The sequence below is a fragment of the Rhinoderma darwinii genome, chromosome 2, assembly GCF_050947455.1.
Source record: "Rhinoderma darwinii isolate aRhiDar2 chromosome 2, aRhiDar2.hap1, whole genome shotgun sequence".
NCBI lineage: Eukaryota > Metazoa > Chordata > Amphibia > Anura > Rhinodermatidae > Rhinoderma > Rhinoderma darwinii.
The window spans coordinates 124,212,583-124,230,034 of record NC_134688.1 but is presented as its reverse complement, the minus strand read 5'-3'; the positions used below and the strand labels follow the sequence as shown (position 1 = coordinate 124,230,034).

The 17,452-nt window shown below is 41.8% G+C and overlaps 1 protein-coding gene across 4 annotated transcripts in view; it reads left to right on the top strand.

The window, feature by feature from the left end:
* The window catches only part of COG3 (component of oligomeric golgi complex 3), a 73,980-nt gene that overhangs the window by 27,779 nt on the left and 28,749 nt on the right, over window positions 1-17,452 (top strand). For all 4 annotated transcript variants that reach the window (XM_075852263.1, XM_075852262.1, XM_075852264.1 and 1 more), the window contains exons 14-17: window positions 108-216; window positions 6,050-6,165; window positions 7,087-7,176; window positions 13,617-13,737. In XM_075852263.1, the coding sequence (XP_075708378.1) occupies window positions 108-216; window positions 6,050-6,165; window positions 7,087-7,176; window positions 13,617-13,737 (436 nt within the window). The remainder of the gene's footprint in view (window positions 1-107; window positions 217-6,049; window positions 6,166-7,086; window positions 7,177-13,616; window positions 13,738-17,452) is intronic.

Here is a 17,452-nt window from a genome sequence, read left to right as displayed (position 1 = left end):
ATAATGCAATTTATCTGATCAAATAGTCAGTTATGGTAAATATCTTTTGAATGCGTTTAAAATAATAAGTTTGTATTTTAAAGTTGTAAAATGTCTTATATACACAGCAAATTGCACAGAGTCTGAAGGAGGAACAAAAGAGGTTGCAGTCTCCGGATGCATCATATTCTGATATCCATCTAGAGGATGCCGAAGCCAATAATCTCATCAAAAGTGGTATGTTTTACATTGGAACTAAATGTACAGCATTTTTTTTTTAAACACAAAGTCTAAGGCCTCATGCACACTTCCTTCACCGTTTTATCGGCCGTTTTTGACGGATCCGTGTGCACTCCGTGTTTCCGAGCGCCGAGCATGGTACTGTCCAGTGTGCTGAAAGAGCATGGTTGTTCAGCACTAGTCGCTGCTGAAAGAGTTAATGGGCTGCACTGATCGACAGTAACTTTCAGCACCCTGGACAGTGACTAGCGCTGAAGAATGACCATGCTCGGCGCTCGCAAAATATAATTTTAATGAAATAAAAAATAATAAAAATCAGTTCATACTTACCCAGAACTCCCTGCTTTTTCCTCCTGTCCGACCTCCTGGGATGACGTTTCATCCCATGTCACCGCTGCAGCCAATCACAGGCTGTAGTGGCGGTCACATGGGATAAAAGTCATAACAGAAGGCCGGCCTCCTGGGAAGACTCTTCATTCCATGTGCCAATCACAGGCTGCAGCAGCCACATGGATTGCTGCGTCATACAGGAAGGTCGGACTGGAGGAAGAAGAGGGACTCGTCACCAAGACAACGACCGGAGTACGTATGAACTGCTTTTTATTTTATTATCAGCAGCCTTTTCTCTCTATCAGTGCTGGAAAGAGAGAAGGAGCTGCCGATTTAGTGTAATATCTCTAATGTACACCTGCCGCCCGGCTGTTGCTAGGCAACGGCTCTGTCACACACAGACGGCACCCGGATGCCTTCCATATGCCTTTAAGTTTTTTTGACGGGCCCCATTGACTTGCATGGGCCTCACGGTCATGGAATCTCGGACCAAAGTAGGACATGCTCTACTTTTGTCGGAACAGAGCAACGGGACCGTCAAAAGAAATTGAAGTGTACATGGCCCCATTGAAATGAATGGGTCAGGGTCCTAGCCGGCAGAAAAACGGCTAGCACCCTGAAGGAAAAAACTGAAGTGGGCATGAAGCCTAAAAGAGGTATTCCCTTCTAATAATGTCATATCCCTAGGATATACTATAACTTTATTCTTAGTGGGGGTAAGACCGCTAAGTCTCCCGACGATTATGAGAACAAAAGGATTGAGGTCCCTACGACTTATTCCTTGCAAGTGTCGCTCCAAGCTACCCGCTCTGCAGGGAATTGCAACACTGCCCAATTCAAGCCGATAGGGCTGTGTGGTAGTTCCCTGCACAATGGGTGGCCGGGAAAAGTGTAGGAAAAATCTGTAAAGGGCTTAACCAGTGCTGCGGCTTCTTTATTATAATATTATTTTTTTTTTTTTTTTACAGTAATAAAAAAAATGCCTGTCATTGTTTGTTTGTAATGCAGATCATACACAAAAGATAGCGGATTGCCAAAAGATTAAGTCACTAGCTTAACCAGCTCTATTACATGCACACTTGGATCAGCTGAGCAAATGCATGTTTATTTCAGTAGGGAGAGAAAAACAGCTGTTGCCAGACACCCGGATGCAGCTTATTTTCCGGCCAAATGAAGGATTGGGCATGTTGAAGTCCTTCACCGAAAGATCTTGTGTTTTTTTTTTTTTTGTCTCTCCTGTTTATCTTTAGTTGCCACATGGCCTGAGTGACATTATAGTCTCTAGACCGTGTTATTGACCGAGCTGCATTCCAAGTAACCTATCCAGGCATATCAGGGTCATGGGACACCTGCATAGATTTTCTTTTCATTGCTGAGTTCTCTCGCTTTTTAAATATGGTGTATTTATTTTTTTGATCCCCTCTAAGGCTTAGTTCACACAGAGTTTTTTTGACAGGCAGAAAAAAAAAATCTGTCTCCAAAGGCAGATTTTGAATTGCTGCCATTTATTTTTGGTTTTTGCGCCATTTTTTAATCGCCCATTAAATCAAATGCTCCAAATGATCATTATGGTTTCTTTCTGCCTCCCATTGATTTCAATTAGTGGTCAGAGGCGGAAACTGCTCGAAGAGCATGCCGTTTTATTTTTCCACGAGCTGCAAGAAGCCGCCCAGAAAAAAAAATGGCCTTTGCCTCCCGTTTGAAATCAATGAAGGGCTATTTGAGGCGTTTCTTCGCACTGATTTCGACGTGGTTTCCACGTAAAGTCAGCGCCAAAGCAAAACTGTGAACTGACCCTTAGGCTCTGTTCACATATGCGTTGTGACTCCCATTCCTATCGGAAGCCACTACACTGTGCCAGATCAGTCGTATTACAGACACAATTGACTTATAATGGGATCCTTTGTGGGTTCTGCTGTTTTGACGACCGGCATAGCACTGCATAAATTGTCATTCTTGCCATAAAATCTGCTGGAAAATGGCAACAGAAGATCCTCCAACGCAAATCTAAATGTAGCCTAAATCGAAACCACGTGTGGGCCTTAAACAGTGGAATAGTATTCTCTACACATGGGTGTCTTTGGGTTAGCTATTAAACCAATGTGATGTTTCAATGTTCTATAAAGAATTGTAGATTGACATACAGGGCCATCACCTATAGGTGGCACTAGACTGTTTTCTTTCTTTTAGAGAGGAGCTATTTTGCATACTTTTCCCAAGGAACTTACCAGCTGGATCTCTGCAATAGCTGCATCAAAGGCAGCTAATTAAGCCAGCCATCTTATTTTGTACTGATGAGGAGCAACAACTCAGAAACAGTGCTGTCTACAGATGGGATTCTAGTTTGGCTATTAACATGAGTCATGTTTCAATTGTCTATAAAGGTTGGGACATTAAGTTACAGTATAGTCCTTGAGGTGGCATGGAGATAGTTTTCTTTCTGGATGAGAGCTATTTTGCTTAATTTCATTACACATTTACGGTTTAAAAAAAAAAAAAAAGAAGCAAAACCACATGTGCAACCATGTATGTAACCCATTGGAGACCTCGTGTAAACATGGTTCACCTTGAAAGCAGTGCCTCAGGCGTAGCGGATTTTCCAGCTTAACCAAATGAAATAATCTGTATACACAGCAGCTTTTGGTTATGAGCATGGTTTTCTTTAGAGGCATTTTAACTATCGGCCGTACTTGAGAAAAAATTCAATTGATTAATTTTGATTTTAAGACCACATGCCAGGAGCTTGATGCCTTCAATTTATCCACCATGAATATTTTCTATGTTGGAATGAAGCGATCAATATCACTACACAAAGGGAAAACCATAGACAAGGGAAAGCGTTTCAGTTGTTTCAATATCTTCCTGAGGAGGCCGAAATCCTTCACAAAGGCCTTTTATCATTATCTGCTAAACGTACCACGGTTTGATGTGGTGTTTCCATGGTGACGACATTTAGAAATGTTTCCTCAGAGTAGCTGAAGTGTAAATTGCTGTTTGTGTTATCAAGACATGAATTGTGAGAATGGCCGTGTGAGGCGTTTAATGGTCGAGGACTCTGGACAAGATGTACATGGGACTGATGGTGGCTCTAGACTCAACGGTAGCCATAATGAATCATTTCAATGGCATTGGACGAGTAGTTGTTTTTATCAGCAAACGTTCTTATTGTTCAGGGTTTAACACCGGGCGCGCACTCGCACCCTCCATGAGACCACCTCAAATGCCATAAGGGGGAAAGGTATTTTGTGACGCTACCAATAAAAATGTACACTTGGCCCAAATATAAAAGGGTTTACGGCCTACGATTAATATGCCCAGTGAAATAATCTATCCTGGTTGTCCTGTTCTTGAGCAAAATGGACTCTTTCCGTTAGGGCGGATTCACACGAACGTGAATCGCGTCCATGCAGGGCGCGTTGTTTTCACGCGCCACGCACAGCCCAATAGAAGTCAATGGGGCAGTACAGACAGTCCGTGGTCTTTGCGCAGCATTTGTTCGCTGCGTAAAAAGCGCGACAAGTTCAATATCTGCGGATTTCGCGCATCACGCACCCATTGAAGTCAATGGGTGTGTGAAAATCACGCATGTCCCACGGAGGCACCTGCGTGGAACGCACGTTTTTCACGCCGGACACGTTGTCTCTATGCTAATGAGTTTGCTAATGAAAAGCTCAAAAATGCTGCAGCACAGGTGCACACATCAAGCAGGGGTATTGCATTGTTGGGCTTTTTGTAGGCTGGCGAAAACATTACACCTCCTTGCGTTTTTTACACGCGCCGGAAAAATGCATACACGCACACACGCCCCAAATACGCATGCCACACGCTGCTGACACGCGCATAAAACGCAGCGTTTTTTGCGCGCGCAAAAATGACACGTTCGTCTGAATCAGGCCTTATTCTCATGCTGTTCCCACAGTCTTTAAAGTCACTTTCAGCTTATAAAGTTCCACTAAAGCTGAGTTTTAGCTTGTGTAGGGTATTGCCATCTTCAGCATTTTTCCACAAAATATGCTAGTTTTTCATTTATAGTTTTAATTGTTAAAATGTTATTGTATTGAAAACCTCTATTACGGATTTATGCTTCATTCTTTGTTGTACTGTGCAAATGCTTTGTGCACGTTCTTGGTTCTATTATATTTTATGACCATATAGTTAAAGGAGTTTTCCAGTTTCCTCAGGATAGGCTATCAAATCTGATCGGTGGCGGTCCAACTTCCGCCACCCCCAATCATCCGCTGCTTTGAAGAGGCCATGGCGCTCATTCGAGTGCTGCTTACCCTCTTCCTGTCACTGCTCTGTCCTGTGACAGGAAACGCTGAGATACTTGTCACCACGGTTCACGGTATTACAGCTTTCTCCTGTTCACTTGAATGGGAGAAGGCTGTAATACTGTGAAATGCCGCTACAAGTATGTCCGTGTTTAACGGGACGGAGCAGTGACCGAAATGAAGGTGAAGCAGCACTCGAATAAGCACCCTGACCCTTTGAAAACAGCTGATTATTGGGGTGGCGAGAGTCAGATCCCCACTGATCAGATATTGATGGCCTATCCTTAGGATAGGCCATCAATTTCTTATAATTGAAAAAGACATTTAAATTTTTTTCATAAGCACTCGTTTATTTCATATAGGTGTGTGGAAGATCTGTTACAACTGTGCGTTTTAAATGTTCTAAACCATGAACGTTTATTTATGTCCAAGGGTAGAAAAGAAAACCTGGACCGCACATCCACTTGCTATACTTGATCTATTGGGGCCTAGCAAAGAAAAATGTACGAACATGAGGTTCTTCTTTTGATCAAACTGTATAAGCCCATCTGCCACTTCATGGCGACCTCTTTCAATTGAGTCCCTACTCTACCAAGTGTAGTATCCCATGGCAACCAATGCCGCTGCAACACAGCACCTGCCGAGGGAGCAACCCAGGAGACCAACAGCACCCAGTCTGCCAGTCTAAACTACCTTTATTTATATCGCAGACCGTGTACATGGGCAGCAGGATGTCTTCAATTACAAAGCTGTTATCAGATATAAAATATGGTACATTTGTAAGTGGCACAAATTCACGGTGTATAACTGCCCATACGCTTAGAATGGCTTATCCGACCGCTATTCCTCCAAACTCCCCCCATACACATGCACCCTGGGCTTGACATGTGTCTTCCATGGGTAAAGGGGAAATAAGCCACTGCCAGACTAATCTGGCAGCAACTAATATCCCAGGGGAACAAAGTTTCTGGCATGTTAAGATCCAAAATGCTCAATCATTCTTTCCCCCAACATCTGTTTGTATCGGGACATCCCCATACATGTAAGATAGTCGGCTGTCCCGCGAATTTTCCTCAAGCAAATCTTCCTATAAAGTGAAAAAATCCTTTAAAAGTTACTATGTATATGCTCATTTTATGGGACGCTGGGTTCCTTTACATCTGTAAGCTCTAGAGTATTGTTCGAAGAGTAATGTATGACTTGTTTTATTATTATTTTTTTCTCCCCAGAATCTACAGTTCTTAGAGCGCAGAACACAATTTCACCTGCTGATCTGCATGGCATGTGGTACCCAACAGTAAGAAGGACGCTGGTGTGTCTCTCCAAGTTGTACAGGTGCATTGATGTAAGTTGAAAACGAAATCATCTGAATGTCATTGTAAACATACAATGTGCTCTAGAAGTTTGGGCTGCAGTCAGTGAACGAGCACTAAGGCACTTTTCATGAATGCCAGCAGAGAAGACAAATAGCAACAGTATCCAGTGATAAAAGAGAAACCCTAAGCACTAGGGTTTCTCTGCTGCCACTCGCCACAAGTGCCCATGCTTCTCTGCTGCCACTCGCCGCAAGTGCCCATGCTTCTCTGCTGCCACTCGCCGCAAGTGCCCATGCTTCTCTGCTGCCACTCGCCACAAGTGCCCATGCTTCTCTGCTGCCACTCGCCACAAGTGCCCATGCTTCTCTGCTGCCACTCGCCACAAGTGCCCATGCTTCTCTGCTGCCACTCGCCACAAGTGCCCATGCTTCTCTGCTGCCACTCGCCACAAGTGCCCATGCTTCTCTGCTGCCACTGCATACTAGTGCCCATGCTTCTCTGCTGCCACTGCATACTAGTGCCCATGCTTCTCTGCTGCCACTCGCCACAAGTGCCCATGCTTCTCTACTGCCACTGCATACTAGTGCCCTTGGGTGTATCTGCTACTAATTGATACTGGTGCTCTTGAGCTTTTCTGCTAGCACTGGCCATGAGTGTCCTAGGGCACCAATATCCAGTCGTAAAAAAGGGAAGCACAAGTGCCAGCAAAAAAAAACTCGCATCTCGACCTATAAACCGAGAAGGGTGTGCTGTCGAATGTACCCCACGATCTCTCTAATGGCCCCTGATTTGGTGTTCCCCTGCTAGACTTTGTAGCGACCGCTTCACATTAATTATAATTCATATCCGTAGTGACTGACCTGTTGTAAACATTGTAATTCCACATTTTCTAGTCTTCGATTTTGTCTTTTGACTATGGAGTACAATCCTCTACATTTTTTCTTCCCTAGAGGGCGGTGTTTCAAGGTCTGTCTCAAGAGGCTCTGTCGGCATGCATTCAATCCTTGCTGGGCGCTTCAGATGCCATCATGAAAAACAAGGTCAGATACGTAGCTGTAATGTGTCCATTCATTTACTGCTCAAAAGCAGCCAGAGCTTTTTAGAGTTCTGGGAAGAAATAACAAAGCACTTCTGATAATTCGCCATAGTTTCTGGTGTTCTGAATTCCTCACAGTCTGTAGTCTTGAGTATAATAGTAGTATGGGCTTAATTCGTACAATCTGCTCCACAGTCACATGCCACTTGAGACATTAATACGGCTCATGACTCGCATCCACATTCATTGCTGTTTCCTAAGTCCAGGATTCTGTTGAAATCGATAAAAAAATCAGAACCTTAACAATATTATTATTTGTTAAAATAATAACATTTGAATGTTGTATTCCATTTATTATTTTTCTTTATTATTTATTTCTCAAATGTTTTTTTTTTTTTCCATATAGGACTTTGTTCCAAAATCAGCTCTATTTTGCAGGCACATTTTTTTTATGTATTGTGCCCTTATGTTAACTAACACACACAAAAAGTAATTGGGTAAGGCTCTAGATTTCTGGAACAATTTTACAATTGCATTGGGGGTCGAAGCCATAATGCTTACAAGGGGTATTAGAGAATTATGCAGCTCCCCTCTGTTTTCTGTCTCCAAAATTAGAGCAGATACTAGTAGAGAATAGAACGAAACTGGAAGTTTGTTGGTCTCTTGAATACCTAATGAAAACTTATAGCTGCTGTAGTTACAGAAGCAGCATAGCACGCGAGCTACGCTGTTTTCGTAAACGACATTCACTTCTATGGTTGTTACGGAAACTGCGTAGCTCAGCGAGATTCGCTGTTTTCTGACTTACGTGGTCGCAAATTTCGAAGAGGCTCGGGTCTGCAGCGGTAACTGAGAAAGATAGAACCGGGTTTACGGGGCCCTGTTCTAGAGATAGGTGCGGGTCACAGAGGTGGGACCCGCATCTATCTGACATTTATGGCATATCCCGTGGATATGCCATAAATGTCCCTGATATGCAAACCCCTTTAAATTACAAAAGAATAAGATAATGAAAATTTAATTTTCTCCCCCTATTTCCCCTGTATAAAACTGAAAAAAATTTAAGATCTTGGTTCTGTCGCCCTCACACAATGTTTCGCAATTGGGCTTCTAAAGGATTAACTCAGATTGAACAATTAATTGACCCATCAGACCGTCGCCCTTATTTGTTCAATGAGATTCGAATGTGACTTGATCATGTTGGTCAACATCCGTTCTATTGCATGCAGGGCTTTGGTTACGCCTATGAGGTGATTAGACAATTACGAGACAAAGACTGGGATGATTTGTTTTCTCACTTGACCCAAGCCCATCAAAATAGGAAACGACTGATAATTATATATTACAATATCCTACGACAACTACTGGACTATTCTGCTTTAAAGTCAGGTATATCCTACTGGGTGGAACATATAGACAACATAACACACAAAGACATTAACATCTATGATGAATGCGGATAAAATCTAACGGCCGCCATGTACTGGGAGATGTCATTTAAAATAGCCCATAGAGCCTGTGTCTCCCCTCACAGGGGCTTTCTCCTGGGGAGCTCCTCTGACCATTCCTGTCTAAAATGTAAGATGCCGATGCAGACGTGTTGCATTGCTTTTGGTCCTTACCATGATTTGCTGCGCGTGATTTTCACGCACCCATTGACTTCAATTGGTGCGTGATGCGCACAAATATAGGACATGTCGTGAGTTTTACGCAGCGGACACGCTGCGTGAAACTCACGGACAGTCTGCACGGCCCCATAGACTAACATAGGACCATGCGAGGCGCGTGAAAACCACATGCGTTGCACGGACCTATTATACGTTCGTCTAAATAAGCCCTCAACCACACATTTTCTTGTATGTTGTTACTGAAATATCGTGAGATATATTCACCATGGAACACAACCTTGACCTGTCTGTTCTTATGTTCTGATGTTATATAATTGAAAACTATAATAAAACCTGTTTAGAAAAATAAAAGATATCGGTTCTGTCTTGGTAAAAGACAGAAAGTAAAAGTACAAAAATAAAATATATTCACCCTTAGAATGTGGCATTCCAAAAGGGGAAATTTTGCTTTAAAAATTAAGGCATCCAAAGGCTTTTGTCTTGAAAGGGTAAATTAACCATCTGCAAACATATACTATAGCAAACAAGCATCCAAAACCGAAGAGATCACTGTTGAAAAAGTGGCAGTGAAATTGTGATGGTGCAAGGTCCGGTGTTACAAGTGCTGACTGTATATGATCCTGACATAGTTGCTGGGGGCCTATGATATGTTTCCTAGGCTTTGGCAGCTGGCGGTAATGTTGTTGGCACCATGGTGCCAGGTTTCAGTATTGTTGTTACTTGTACACAAGACTATCTACAGCAGCCAGGGAGCCACATGCAGGGGACCCAAGAACCTCTTGAGCTGCAGGTTGGGAGACACTATAATAGATGACGTTATGTAATGATAACCGGCTGTATGTCATTGTATAATCGATACCTGCGCACAGAATTTGACATTGAGGTTATTTTTTTAAGCAGTCCGAGCGATAGCGTTAATAGAAATAGCTGCAATCTTCAGTTTGCACCTCTCCCTTCCTGCTCTTAGATCGATAAACACAATCTCAGAATTAGTTCTGCCCGGGGAAGACGTCTGAATCTGTTCGCTGCAGATTGTCCGAGAGAGAGGATTTCTTTTGGCTGTGAGGTCACGTAGCAGTGAGACGAAGGGCATCCGTGTGGAGCTCTGCTCCCTGGCACTCCAGTGCAATCGCCACTTAACCATTTATTATCCCGATGTTCTTCGTTTCTGTCACCAGCTGCCAAACGACTTATATTCCATAAACCAGTACATTCCCATTTTGAGTTTTTGCACAGTATAATTTCTTAGCTACCACGCTTGACATATATAACACTATTCTCATCCGTATGAGGTTTCTTATCGACTGTTTCCCTAGCACAGACCTATTTTTATTGCGTATTTTAAAGAGCCATTTATTCCAGGGAGCTCTGTATACGAGAAGGGGTTCAAGTACATAACATGAGACAATAAAAACAACAAGCGTAATAAACATGAGCCTAATAGTTGACAGACTGGTAAAGAAGGAGAGCGGACCCTCCATACGAGGTTATATGATCTACAATGGAAGGGGAAGGAGAGGGGGGATGGTGGTAGAAGCTGATCTTCCGGTACAGTAGTGGCCACAAGGTTATTGCAGGTTAGAAGCTTTTCTGAAGAGATGAATTTTCAGGTTATAGATGGTGGGAGAGAGTCTCTGATATGTTTGGGTAGAGAAATCCAGAATATGGTGGAGGCATGGAAGGATTCTTGGAGACGATGATGTGAGGAGCAGATCAGAGGAGAGCAAACAATAGGTCTTGTGAGGACAGGAGTTTACGGGTGGGAAAATATCGGGCGCTTAGGGCAGAGATGTATGGAGGGGACAGGTCGTGGACAGCTTTGTATGTCATTGTTAATAATTTGAACTAAATTTGCTGGGCAATGGGTAGCCACTGAAGGGATTGGCAGAGGGGAGAGGCAGAGGTGAAACTAGAGGAGAGGTGGATTAACCTGGCAGCAGAGTTGAGGGTGGATCGAAGGGTGCAAGAGTGTTAGATGGAAGGACACTGAGAAGAATGCTGCAGTAGTCTAGTTGGAAAGTATTAAACAATGCCCCTTATAACCAGTATTTATTGGTGAATTGCTGTATGTGCAGAGCCCTAATATATAAGGGGAGGTTCACCAAAGTTTGAAATTATGTATTCTTTAGAAGCTCTCGATAGTTAGAATATAGACTCTCATGCCATTTAGCTTGTGGTGATATTCAGGGCTCTTTACCAAGGAGAACTTTCAATAAATACAATAGATGCTTTTGCTTCACAGGGGTGGGTTTCTTGTAAACCAGTGAGGGTATGTGCACACGATAGCAGGCATTTACGTCTGAAAAGACAGACTGTTTTCAGGAGAAAACAGCTGCCTCGTTTCACACGTAAATGCTCCTCCTCGCATTTTGCGAGGCTTCTCTGACAGCCGTAAATCTTGAGCTGTGCTTCATTGAGTTCAATGAAGAACGGCTCAAATTACGTCTGAAAGAAGTGTCCCGCACTTCTTTTGACGAGGCTGTATTTTTACGCGTCGTTGTTTGACAGCTGTCAAACGACGACGCGTAAATGACAGGTCGTCTGCACAGTACGTCGGCAAACCCATTCAAATGAATGGGCAGATGTTTGCCGACGTATTGTAGCCCTGTTTTCAGACGTAAAACGAGGCATAATACGCCTCGTTTACGCCTGAAAATAGGTTGTGTGAACCCAGCCTGAAGGAATAAATCGGCAACCATCTAATACATCTAATACATGGTTGGGCTGGGCCAAGAGACACTCATTTTTTATAGTGAACCTCCACTTTGTCTAATACTGAGTGGGGAAACCTTTGACATCGATATGCCCTATGGGAAGGAGTTGTCCTGGTGAGATATCCCCTATGGAAAGGGATTGTCCTGGTGAGATACCATCTCAACCCCATTTTATAGGGTGTAAGACAACCCCTTTTTTTTTTTTTTTTTAGTACTTTTACCAGCCTTTAATTTTTATTTTTTTTAAGAAATACCCCTCCCTCACTATGGCACCCACAGAACCAAGCGCCACTGCATGTAAACATTGTGGTGGCACTCAGCCCATACATACTCTGCCCCCCCCCCCCAATACGAGACGCGTGTTAACACACAGAGGCTATGGTGCAGGTTGCATTTATTTGCCTGTTCCAGAAACTAGTCCAATGACCAAGTAAACTTCTGTATAATTAATTCCTCTACCCTGGACCACACATTATAAGCTTATCATTTTTCTTTGCTTTCGTACTCTCGCTTCTGGATGTGACACATGTTTTAATTCAGTAGTGACTTGAAGCCAACAAGACATAACGTTTCACGTTTTTGACATTGAGTTGTGTATGCTTTGATGTGTAGCATAATTTACATCTCTTACCATATATTTTTTTCATGCATATTTATTTAGATTTCGTATGTTACATGGTTCTTAATGTCTGTTTTAACAAGTGAATGGCAGGAGCAAAGAGTTTTACATTTTCTTCATTAAAATATTTATCCTCAGTGTGTGGATAAATCCGGTAAATTTCCCAAAAGGAGGCTGTCATGTTAGACATTGGAATTTTTTTTTACATTGTTGCCCTAGGGATGTTAAAATGTCCTTGGTATTCCGGCCAGTCGAGTCGTATTATATACAAATGGGCCATTATCCTTTTTCACCTTGTCCTCTGCAGTCCCGAATGTCACACACTATCCATATCATTCGCAGGCGTAACACTGGGTCAAAGTACATGTGCACATAGCACTTCAGACATGCCATAAACACTGTGTATAATGTAAAATTGTATGTGTGTTTGTGTGTGTGTGTGTGTGTGTGTGTGTGTGTGTATATATATATATATATATATGAAACATTTAAGCATAATCTTACATTATACACATTGTTGATAGCATGTCTGAAGTGCTATGTGCTCATGTACTTTGACCCAGTGTTACGCCTGCGAATGATATATATATGTATATAGATATATATGTGTATATATGTATGTATATATATATATATATATATATTACACACACATTATTTGTCTGTAAAATGTCTTAAAGGCTATTAGATGGTTTTTAAAGCTGTACAACACATACTTCTATATGAAAATCCTGCCATACTACACATAACGCTGTAAAATTATGGCATTATAACTTTGTGTCTTAGAAATACATGCTTAGAAATGCTATGACTTCCTGTGGCACCATGCGACAAGTTGCTCAAAGAAAATTACGCTAGCTATACTTTTTCAGGAGTCCGGGACCCCGAATCCCAGACAGTGCTTGGGGTTCCCATGATTCAGCACAAACGTCTTGTGTGACCTTTTAAAATAGTTGTATATACTTTATCAAATGAAACTAAAGTTTGCTCAGACCAGCAATGCCATACTTTTAAGGGTACTGTACTGCCCTATACGAAGGGAAAAGAAGGTCTTTGTATAGGAGAATGACGGTAATGGTTATTATCCCATCACATTGTATGAAGTCTATATTCTCTACAGCTATTAGGAGTATTGTATTTGCATGTTCTATGCAAGTAATTCAAATAACAAAAATGACTAAAGGTAAGCAAAAATTAAAAAAAAGGTAAAATGTATCTAATTTTTGTTCAAAAATATATGTCTTGTTTGTGTCTGTACATAGGTGTAAAGATAACGGAGATTAAATCCAAAAGCAAGTCTAATATTCTAGATACGTGTTGAGCTGATGTGCGACTACTACACTGTGTGAACCTACTTTATGTGGTTTCCTGTTGACACGAACATTTCAGAAGTTTTGCCTCATCGAGTCATTTAGTGATGATTTTTTTTTCCGGTTACTGCTAAACCGTAATAACATGTCCTCTTTGTATATTTGTTGTTCAGACGCAGGTTGACAGCCAGCTCTTCCTGATCAAACATCTTCTTATCATACGAGAGCAGATTGCTCCTTTTCATTCTGAATTCACCATAAAGGAAATTTCCCTGGACCTCAAGAGAACAAGAGGTATTTCTCTAGTGGTGTGTGGGAGAGCAGGACATGACGGGAATCTGTCCTGCTCTGGTCACCTACTACATGTATAGCCGGATTTCTTCATGTTCACCTGCAATAAGCTGCATGTCTGTCTGCTGTCATTGCACGTCTCTTTCTTTCCATTAATAACCTAAGATTCTGTGACCTCACCATTGAAGGAAATGAATCAACCTTCATTTATACGTTTTGTCAAGAGTGCAAACATTATAGTCACAATGGCAAATACATATAGATCTTAGCTGTTGGTGAAAGACAAGTTCATGTATCCTTGGGTTGAAGGATTAACTCCATAACCACTGATGATCTCCATTTTTATTGAGACATTACTGTGAACAGAGAGGTACTGTAGATGACAAGAAGAAAAGCATAAAATAATCCCTGTGGCGAAAATGCATTTATTTGGTAGGGAATTCCCTATGATATGGGCTTTCCAGTAGAAATCACAAAGATGCATAGAATCCAAATTTCTGGTAACTTTCCGGTCCTGTTTTATATTCACCTTTGCCGTCTACTTCATATGCAGAATACAGACTACTGCATTCTTCTTGTGGCTTTACAAGTTAGTTTAGAGGATTTGTTTGTTTCAGGTGCTTCTATAGGGGTGTATGATATTTTAAGCTTGGCTGAGCTATCAATCTGTTCTGAGCCGTATTCTGCAGTTCTCAGAAGTGTACATGTGCATGATGAAACAAAAAAAAAAAATGAAACTTGTGTGTTAAACGGAGAAGAGCTTGTGGATCTGATGTGATATTGAACAAAAGTAGATTTGTTTAATCAGCTTTCCTGCAATTTTTGCTGAATTTGGCTAAGCCCTTAACTACATCTTCCGTACGGGTACGGCGGATGTGCGTTGTAATGGGTGCTGGCTGTTTTATATAGTGACACCTGCCTGCAACAGCCGGGATCGGAGAGAACTCCAATACCGGTCGTTTAACCCCTCAATAGCAATTCCTCTGTCCATCCGATCGTGTCAAGCTATTGCCTAGGCTGCCCAGTGAACGCCGCCAGGTCTTCCTTCTGTGTTTTGATTTTGACCCCTGCCAGAGTAAAGAACATAAAAACAATAAATACACTGCAATACATAAGTATTTAATTGTTTTGCATTAGTGATGCTGCGATCCCATGATAACCTCCCCTAGGGGGACTAAAAAAACAAAAAAGTGAAATACAATTTTTTAAAAACCTAGAAATTTAAATAAATAAGTTTAAAAAAACTCACCTTCTTCGATTTTTTTACATAAAAATGTAAATAATGAAACAAAAAACCTAATTGGTATCGCCATAACATTAAAAACAATTAGAAATTTGGTAACTTACTGACCAGCAAAATATAGTTAACCCCTTAACGACTTGTCACGTACTAGTACGTGACAGCCGTTAAAGGGGAAGTATGGAGCGGGCTCACGGGCTGAGCTCACTCCATAGTCAGTGGGTGACGGCTGTGTTCTACAGTCGACACCTCACTGCAACGGGCAAAATCAAAGATCACTTTGATTCCGCCCGTTTCTGCCATGGTCAATCGCATCTGCTGCATTTAAATTGTTAGAATAGGGGGCGCCCCCCTCCAACACGCTATCACCCGCCCTTGACGTGTTCGGCGAGTAACAATGGTTGTTGTGGCAGCCTGGGCGCCTAATGAAGGTCCCCAGGTCTGCCATCTTTGTACTCCTTTGAAGCCCTGCCTCTAGCAGGCATTCAAAGGAAACTGTCAGTATCACGATATACTGCAATACAAAAAACTCAAATTGGCTGTGCCATTAAGGGGTTAACATGTAATTTTTACTGCGCAGTGAACGTCGTTAAAATAAAACCCAAAACTATAGCAGAGCTGCGTATTTTTTCAATTTTTACCCCGCAATTTTTTTTTTCTTGTACGGGCTAATCGACTATCGATTGAGCCCAAACCATTGAGGAAAACCGATCACAAACAGAGTGTGTTCAACGGCGCGCTTCTGACGCTTCGTTTTAGTGATCGGTGGGAGTCTGAGTGCTCGAACACCCACCGATCAAAACTTCTGACATGTCACTATGACACTATGTCATGTCAAAAGTTTTTTTAAAGTTTAGTTACACTTTGAATGTATAAAGTTAGAATGTGAAATAATCCTACAAATAAGTATCGAATTGTAAAGTCTTATGGATCTGCTTGCTGCTGTTGGGCTTTACTTGTTACAACTGATCTCTCCTAGCACACGCCTGTCTAACCGAAGCTCTGTTATTGCACTTGAACATTGCTGAAACAGTTTTTACTTTTTGTGTTGGGGTCATTGGGTAAATACATCCTTTTGGGGTTTTTAATTGGTTGACAGAAGGAGTGGCTCAAATGTTTGCTATATGAACATACTCCTGTGTCAGCCAATAAGTATTTGAAAAGTGGATGTAACAGGTAAGTGATTCTGATTTTTGCTCCTTAAGTTTTATTCACACATCGCATATTTGTTGCAGATTATGGTGGAGATTTTCGAACCACAACCAGAAGTGGATTCAGGAGGAAGGAGCAGTAGAACTTCTTCCTTTTACAGTTCCTTTTCCTTTTCAAACCACTTCTGGCTTTGGCTAAAAAACCTGCATCAAAATCTGCAACAAATACGCGATGTGTGAATCCATCCTAATGGTGGGGGCGAGGGAGCAGTGTGGTCACAATGACTGATGCAGCAAAAGCTGTCTTTTCAAGACATAAATATTCCCAAAATAGTATGATGCTTGGCACTTATGTCAGTCTTACATAATAAAACAGACTTGGAGATTGCATTACAGCTTTTATTCGTGGGGATCTGTTAGTTCTGACTTGTCTGTAATAAAAACTTGCATTTTTAATAAAATAGTTCTGGAGCATCTTTTCTCAGACCTCTGCGTGTTGCCATTCCTCTGCTCTTCCTCCTGGAAATGTATGAATAAATTGACAACCGGTGTTACCATTCCCCATGTTATTTTGGCATGACCCTACATTCCCTCACACTGTCCAATCACTGCTAAGACTTAAAGGGTACACGCTAAACGTAAAGAAAAGACGATGTCAACAGCCTCTAACTCTTAGGACTTCAGGTAGCAATACTGTATCTCACACAAGAAGTGAGTGGCCTTGTTAGGCCCCATGCACTCGACCACAAAAATCGTCCGTAATTGCGGACCGTAATTACAGTCTGCAATTACGGACCCATTCTCTTCTATTGTCCACGGACACCTTCCCATTTTTTTACGGGAAGGTGTCCGGGCCGTAGAAGTGCTCTTTCACGCAATTGCGGAAATTAAGTGTTGCTATGGGCAAAAAGGGCATGTTTTTGTTTGATCAGTTTTGATAAATGAGGCCCATGAATTGTGTTAAAATACCATCCTTGAGAAGGTGCTGGCTGAGCTTATTTACTTGTCTCTTGCCATCATTTATACAGTTTGTCTGCACGGATGGGAGTACATTGCCAAATTGTTATTTACCTGTCCGCTAACATATATGCCCAGTACAAACGGCTCCTATCATCCCTGAATCTCCCATTAACATGCACTTTTAGCACGGCCAAACCGATTCTTCTATAGTCCGGACAATAGGAAGGATCAACCGGTAAAGTCCAAATACCTGTATTATTTAATTTTCCCCTGGAGCAGATCATGGTTACATACAGTCCAAGATATGTGTAATATCCTTCTAGAAAATGAGGTTTGTTTGCATCCCCACTTTGAGAATCAAGTAAAA